The sequence below is a fragment of the Ovis aries genome, chromosome 20, assembly GCF_016772045.2.
Source record: "Ovis aries strain OAR_USU_Benz2616 breed Rambouillet chromosome 20, ARS-UI_Ramb_v3.0, whole genome shotgun sequence".
Classification (NCBI taxonomy): domain Eukaryota; kingdom Metazoa; phylum Chordata; class Mammalia; order Artiodactyla; family Bovidae; genus Ovis; species Ovis aries.
This window is the reverse complement of record NC_056073.1, coordinates 26319951-26327785: the sequence shown is the minus strand read 5'-3', so window position 1 is coordinate 26327785 and position 7835 is coordinate 26319951. Positions and strand designations below refer to the sequence as shown.

The 7835-nt window shown below is 45.9% G+C and overlaps 1 protein-coding gene across 2 annotated transcripts; it reads right to left on the bottom strand.

The window, feature by feature from the left end:
• Positions 1 to 42: 42 nt before the first annotated feature.
• On the bottom strand, positions 43 to 1646 carry FKBPL (FKBP prolyl isomerase like). 2 transcript variants are annotated; one of them, XM_027958787.3, is made up of 3 exons: positions 1414 to 1646; positions 742 to 1178; positions 43 to 534 (listed from the first exon to the last, which is right to left on the bottom strand). In XM_027958787.3, exons 1-3 carry the CDS (start codon positions 1457 to 1459, stop codon positions 67 to 69), a joined length of 951 nt encoding a protein of 316 aa, XP_027814588.1. In that variant the 5' UTR covers positions 1460 to 1646; the 3' UTR covers positions 43 to 66. The 2 variants fall into 2 exon arrangements, with proteins under 2 accessions (XP_027814588.1, XP_027814587.1); XM_027958786.3 differs by having other exon boundaries at positions 43 to 1178.
• Positions 1647 to 7835: the final 6189 nt, after the last annotated feature.

The following is a 7835-nucleotide window of genomic DNA, read 5'->3' as shown; positions in this document are numbered from 1 at the left end:
CCACCAAATCTCACAGCATAGACCACACTTCACATGTTCCTGTCTCTTTTAAGGTTTAACTTTTAATCAGCCAAACATCTTGCGCAGTCCTTGAGCCAGCCCTGCATCCTGTTTCTTCCCCTGAATGATCACCTTTCCCAGCTCCTCCTGGGCTGCGCGGTTTTTGGGGTCTACGGCCAACACCTTCTTGAGGTCAGTCATTGCTTTTTCCAGGTTTCCAAGAGCAGCCTGGGCAACACCCCTTCGGTACAACGCCTTTATATGCCCAGGCTCCCGCTCCAGCACCCGGTCACAACTTTGGGCCGCCAAGTGAGGCTGCCCTAGCAGCAACTGACAAGCAGCCAGGTTGGCGTGAAGGACAGTTCGTTCCGGAGGGCCAGGTGGGGGTAAGGTCAGCAGCAGCCGAAGAGCCCGTGCATAGCATCGGGCAGCTCCTTCCGGATTCCCCGCTCGAAATAATTCTGTGCCCCTTGCACGTTCTTCTCTGGCCAAGGCCTCCTTCTCGGTGTCCTCCAGCTCCCAGGAGTCTCGACCCTGAGTGAAGGAGGCCAGTGTGAGCCTGACAGGAAGTCCAGAGCGCCCAGGGAGCTGAAGCTCTGCCTCCTCGCCTTGACACATGGACTCCAAGCATTTCTCTATAAGCTCCCCCCAAGTTTCCTCCCTCCAAGGGCCTAACCCCACAGTTAGTTCTGTCCAGCCCTCTGGCAGCCCTGACCCCAAAGGAAATCCAGAAGCCTGTACCCTGCAGCGGGAGCCCAGCTTGGGTTTGTCTAAGCCGTGGCCACGGACTACGATCTTCTTGACAAAGCTGCCATCAGGACAGTACCAGAGATCAGAAGCTTGAAGGGGCTCTGACATCGCACTGGCTGATCCACGAGACTTAGCAGAGTCTTTTTCAAGTTCAGCGGCCAGTTTTTCAGTTTCCTGAGGATTCTCTAGAATTTGGCTAGCTGGATCTGGGCTCACTCTCAGTTCAAGGATTTCCGTAGGAGATTCTTGCGGATGCTGCCTAATCTGAGTAGGTAATTCAAAGTTCTTTTCCCCTTGTTGTTGCGGTTGACAGCTGTCCTTCTCTCCCATTGAATTGACTGGTGGTGTATCCATTTGGGTGCCTGGCCCCTTCCACCGTGGGTAAACAGTTTTGGATAGAAAGGGATGGACAGAGTCCAGGTCAGCACCTGATTTGAAAAACAAAAATCAAAGCAATGCTATTGGCAGAAATTTTATTTAAACTCCTTTTCCGTCCTTTTGGGACCCCGGACCGCGGTCCTCAAAGTCCTCTTTTTTTTTTTTTCCTTCCCGAATCTCTGTCCGGGCCAGTCTCCCCTCCAACCCCGAACTACAAGTTCCACAATTCCCTGCGGCTTGGGTAGCCATTCCCAACTACGGACACCCGATCGAGTCAAAAAATACCTGGGGGGGGCCGAAGCGCCTCGCCTGATGGCAATAGCCAGACCATTCAAATCACCTCTTCTTCCGAAGCCAGGTGCTACTGAGTACTGTCCTTGGAGTCTTTCCCCAGGTGGAGAAGATGGAAAGGGGAGCCAGGGGACAGCTGGACAGAGATACTGACAGCTAACCCTGGAGCCCGAGAGACAAGAGTCTAGTCAAATTCCTGGCAGCCAATCGGGAGGAGGGAGAAGTCTGATTAAGCCCGCCTTTTGGACGTTACATCATTTCCCCCACTGACTCACCGCCACACCCCAGCAAACGAGAAGCTCCAGACCTTTGCAACAGGACTAGGCCAAATCGTACCGAGCTAGGCGAGGTACAGCTGCGTCAAAGTCTGGAGAAGGTCTGGAATGGGAGATTGGGCCCAAACAGGATATAATGGGGAATGCTGGAGCCGGGGTGACTGATCGCGGCTGTGACCAGTCCTTTTACCTGGCCACCTAAAACCCACTTGTGCTATTCTATTAATACCCCTACATTTGGCTTAGACAGTAAAGAATCTGCCTGCAATGCAGGAGACCGGGGTTCAATCCCTGAGTCATGAAGATCCGCTAGAGAAGAGAATGGAAACCCACTCCAATATGCTTGCCTGGAAAATTCCATGGACAGAGGAGCCTGGCATGTTACAGTCCATGGGGTCACAAAGAGTCAGACAGGACTGAGTGACTTTCACTACATTTGGGACAGCCGGACAGAGTGGCCAGTTCTGTTCAAGGTCCTTCAAAATAAACCCTGGAGGAATTCCCTAACAATCCAATGGTTAGGATGCTGAGCTTCCTCTGCAGGGGGCTGGGATTCCATCCAGATGAGGCTTGCCTTACCTTTGCCTCATGTTCATCAATGCCTTTTGAGCTCTACTTCCTCAAAGAATCTTATAGACAGTGCAAAATTTTCAAACTTTGATGACCCTACACATTATTTGGGGAACTTGTTAAAATGCATGTTCTGACTTAGGAAGTCTAAGGTGGGACATGCTACTCTGCATTTCTAACAAGCTCTTGGATGCTGCTGCTGGTGGTCCATGGACCACACACATTGAATAGTGTGACCCTAGAATAATCTCATCCTGTCCTTTTGACCTTTTAGTCTGTGTCCTTTTAGTTTGTCAAGTATTTTGCATATGCATACATCCTCAGTTGTGTCCCACTCTTTTGTGACCCCATGGACTGCAGCCAGCCAGGCTCCTCTGTCCATGGAAATTTACAGCCAAGAATACTAGAGTGGGTTGCCATTTCCTACTCCAGTGTTTTACATGTATAACTGGTATAACCTGATCCACTGGACGAATCAGTGGAAAAGCCGGTCCTCCTCTTCCTAATAAAACGTGTAGGTCCCTATTGTGATTCAGGCTTGCTCCTCCAGCTCCCTGCACAGGTGGGCTACGACGGCTCTTCAGGGAAGGAGAATTCCATTCTCAGTCCTCACTTTGGCTCCCTCTTCAGTTTGCAGTTGTTCAGTTCACAATTGTGTCCCAGACTAAAGGACCATGCCAGGAGGGGAGGTAATGTCATCATTAGCCACAGACTTGTGTCAAAAGAGCCTTCTCCATTTTGTGTTGCGTCTCAGATCACTAAATTAGACCTTTTTTCCCTTCAAGCTTTATTTCTAGGTTCTGTGCTTAGTGTAACCTTAGTCCACTTCAACTAAGGCTAAATACTCTGATTCTTGGAATCCTTGTGTTCCTATTGAAAACTGATCTACCTTTTCTCCCTCCCTGCTCCATTTCAGTGATTTCTAGGAAAGACAGAAAGTCTAGAATGAGTCACAGATTTGATTACATCCTGATCCCTGGACAAAGTTTGCTAATTTGTAGTACGTGTACCTTAATTGAGAGGTCCACTCTGATGACCCTTCAGAGATTAGCTTCTCTCAATTAAAAAAAAAAAACAAACAACAAACTACTCTGCTACAAATGTATTGCTTTGTAATGGTTTCTTACTGTTTTGTGTGTATATGTTTCAGTTCCAACAGATTCCACAAGGCATGGGCCTTGCCTCTATTTCTTTTTTTTTTTTTTTTTGAAGCAAGGAAAGCAACCTTAGTTGGAAAGCAGCAGACCAAGAAGATGGCAGACTAATGTCTCAAAGTAACCATCTTGTCAGGGTCTAGATGCCAGTTTGTTTTATAGAACAGAGAGGGAGAGGAGATGAAGTAAAGTAAAAAGGCCATTTTTCTTTAAAATAGGAGGAAATGTGTTAATTTCTTCTTTTCTGCAGCCATTGACGGGTGGACTGGGTCAGACTGTCTCTCTGTGAGCTGAATAAAGTGCCTCTATTTCTTTTGTGTTTCGTCTCCTCCATTCATTCATTCAACAAATATTTATTGAGCACCTCCTATGTTCTAGACAGGATGCTAGGAACTGGGGATACATAAATGAATGAGACAGAGACAGTCCTTATTCTCATGGAGCTTACAGTTGGGGCATGGAGAATAAGTTGTAGCAGTGAGAGATGCTATGAGAGTGGATGAAGGGTGAGGGAATATCCCTTGAGGATGAGACGTTTTTTACTTTTGGTTGAGCCTCGGAGTATTTTGGGATCCTAGTTCCCCAACCAGGAACTGAATTCATACCTCTGCATTGGAAGTGCAGAGTCTTTAGCTACTACCGCACTGCTAGGAAGTCCTAAGGATGAGACATTTTTGTTACCATCTAAAGAATGAATTAGAACTGAACCTCTGAGAACACAATAGACCACATACTGAGAAACACTGAATTAAATATTTGTTTCTTTGGGTGATCCCTTGTCATCATTGTGACTATATGTAAAAAACATGAGGGACTTCCCTAGTGTTTCAGTGGTTAAGACTCCAAGCTCCCAGTGCAGGGGTCATGGGCTCGTTTCCTGGTGAGGGAACTAAGATCTGTGCGACTTCACCAAAAAGAAAAAAAAATGTTGAAAACAAGCAAATACATTAACAAAGGTCCCAGACCGCTAAAGATAGTAATCAAAATCACCCAGGAAGAAACTATTTTTATTTTTTAAAAGATGACCCATTAAAACCAAAATGCAAAATTTAAGTCTTATAAGAGGACTGAAAAGTCCCCAGAAAAGACATTCATGGGTCTGTAAACCCTCCCTGTTCTCAACTTGAGAAGCACAGGCCTAGGAAGGGGTCAAGATGTGAAGACTCAGAAATGGGAAATAGTATCTGCTGTCCCCCTAAAGCATTACAACATGAATGCTGACGGAGACACTGCTTGCTTTCTCAGTTTTCCTACCCTTGCATCCTATATTCTAGGGCTCAGTTCTCTGGAGATAGTCACTAAGGAATGAAAAAAGAGAAGAGAAACAAGCCTGGAGGATTATATCCCCAAGCCTGTCTAGAGATCATTGGATCTCAGAAGATCTGGCCTTATTCTACTGCTATCCTTGCCTGACCCCATTAAGGCATTGTTTTGCTTTCATTAGAGACTAACCCTGGGAATTCACTGGTGGTCCAGTGGTTAAGACTCTCACTGCAGGGGGCACAGTTTCAATCCCTGGGAAAATAAGATTCCACATGCTGCTCTGGTGCAGTCAATAAATAAATAAAGACCTGATCTGGTGGGAGAATGCAAAGAAAGGTTCAGGAGCTGGTGCAAAGTAATTTGTGAGCTGATTGTTGTTACATGTCTTAACACACACAGAGCCCTCTAATAGGTGAAGTTCCATTCTGTAAGCAAATAGAGTAGGGGTGGTCCCCAGAAGAAAAGAACCAGATAACAGCTTTTTAACATAAGAGAAGCCATTTTAGGCCCAAGCCATTTTGTGATCTAAGCCTGGCCATAATGCTTGCCCTTGAACAAGTCTCAGTAATAATGATCTTATGAGAACAATGACTGTTAATGATCTCTGAGAGACAGCAGTGAGTGGTCCTAAAGACAGATCTTAGTTCCCTGCCCAGGAATTGAACCTGTGTAATCTAGATGAGAAAGAACCCTAGCCACCAGACCAGCACAGGCTAGAGATTAGAAGCAAAGTGACCCTGGCTCTTTATCCCTGTTTGAAAGCAAGAATGTTTCAAGGAGGCAAAAGCTGTAAAAAACAGATACAAAGTTAGAAAGACAGCACAAGTGGGAGAGCACACAGAGGGAAACAGTTTGTTTATTTAAGACTGAAGAGAGGCAGAAATACATACTCAAAGAGGAATGCAGGGGTCCTGAGTGAGAAGCAAGCAGGAAAGAGGTGAATTAATTACTTATATAGGATAGTCCTTCTGGCTCTTTGTTTACATTTGGCCCATTGTCTTGTTTCTTTCCTCACACCTGACTGGTCCTTAGACGCTTATCAAGATGCATATACAGCTATTTGCTAAGATAGCTCCCACCACAGAGGTCTGTGGGTGCATTTCCACACTTATTATGGGATGGCTCTCCTCCCTTTTTGACCCCCAAGAAGCCTTCCTGCTCACATGCAGACAGGAAAGTCTTCCTTGACCTCAAGAGTGGGCACCTTATCTCTTTAGCAGAGCTCAGGTTTTGCCACCAGTTTTGTCCTCAGAGTGTCTGGGTGAGTACAGAGCTTGAATTTTACTCCACTTCACAGACACCAGCCCAGGAACCCATCATGAGCCTACCTCATTACCAGGCAAGAGAAGTAACAATAGCAATGAATAAATCAATCATAAAGACTTCCAGTTCTGTTTCAATGATATGAATTAGCCAGAAGCACTTTCTTGAGCTGCTTTGTAGAATTCAACACCCCTCACAAGTGCTCAACCACCAGATCAGCTAGTACCTGAAGGATGCTGATGCTTCTGACCCTCATGACTTGAGTCAACTAAAGCTTGAACTCTGTTGACCTTTGCCCCAATTCTATACTGAATTCTCCTCTGTTCAAGCCCCTTCAAGAATATGAATAATAGGGCTTCTCTGGTGGCTCAGTGATAATCTGCCTGCCAATGCAGGAAACACAAGTTTGATCCCTGATCTGGGGAGATTCCACATGCTTCAGAGCAAGTAAGCCATGTGCCACAATTACCGAGCCTGTGCTCTGGAGCGGAAAAGGCAATGTACTGCAATCCACTGCCTCCAAAAGGCAACCCACTCCAGTACCCTTGCCTGGAAAATCCCATGGACAGAGGAGCCTGGTAGGCTGCAGTCCATGGGGTCTCGAAGAGTCGGACACGACTGAGTGACTTCACTTTCACTTTTCACTTTTATGCACTGGAGAAGGAAATGGCAAGCCACTCCAGTGTTCCTGCCTGGAGAATCCCAGGGATGGAGGAGCCTTGTAGGCTGCGGTCTATGGGGTCGCACAGAGTCGGACACGACTGAAGCGACTTAGCAGCAGCAGCCTCAGCAGCAGTGCTTTCTACTGAAGTCCATGTGCCCTAGAGCCTGTGCTCTGTGACAAGGGAAAACACTGCAATAAGAAGCCTATGCATTGTAACTAGAGAGTAGCTGCCACTTGCCACAGCTAAAGAAAAGCCCACGCAGCAATGAAGATCCAGCGCAGCCAAAAATAAATTAAGAAAAGAAAAAATTTTTTTAAAGAAAAGAATATGCATACTTTGCCCAAGTCCTTTCATGAGTATGCATGTACGCTTATCTGAAAACTTCCTCGGTTTTGCTGTTCAAGAAGACACAACTTTGGGAAAGATCCCCAGTGTTCTCCTTACCTGCTATAAGTAGTAAATACTTCCTCCTAGCAGTCCTTGGCTTGGTTGTGGCTTTTGGATCAACGCCCACCAAGAGATGAACCCAGTTTTGGGATAACAATTCTTTTATCTATTCAGTAATCTTTACTGAGAACTTAGGATTAGTCAGTGAGCCATGGAGATAAATACAAAACTCCCCATCTAACAGTGGTAAAGAGTTATAGTTGACAAAAGCTCCAGATGAAAGGCAAAAAGTTATAAGTGGCAGGGAAGTTATTTCCAACTGGAGGTAATCTGAAAAGGACTTCAAAGGGTTGAGCCTTGGAAAGTGATAGTTGTATCCATCTCTTTGCGACTGCATGGACTAGGCTCCTCTGCCCATGGAATTCACCAGGCAAGAATACTGGAGTGGGTTGCCATTCCCCTCTCCATAGAATCTTTCTGACCCAGGGATCGAACTCAGGTCTCCTGCACTACAGGCAGATTCTTTACCATCCGAGCCACCAGGGAAGATGGCCATAATTTTGACAGGCAGAGATTGATTTACTGCATGTGGAGGAAGCTGCACAAGATAGGAGATAAAAGGAAAGGAAAGCTGCTTTATATCCATGTTATTCATCTCCAGCTTGTCAATTTCAGCATCTCTTTATACTGTCACCAGGCATCAAGCTGACTGGAAGTTTTTACACCCCTCACATTCCCCTGCATTCCATACTCATCACAAGGAACCATATGCTACACTTATTCTCTGTCATTTATCATCAGAATAAGAGACAAAAATTCTAGTTTTCCAAAGGCTAAAT

Bases quoted from the DNA above. Each gene is read 5' to 3' on its own strand.
- FKBPL (XM_027958786.3), bottom strand. From the start codon at position 1,459: ATGGTCTGGCTATTGCCATCAGGCGAGGCGCTTCGGCCCCCCCCAG. The intron at 1,179-1,413 runs GTATTTTTTGAC...TTTTCAAATCAG, and splicing joins GGCGCTTCGGCCCCCCCCAG to GTGCTGACCTGGACTCTGTC.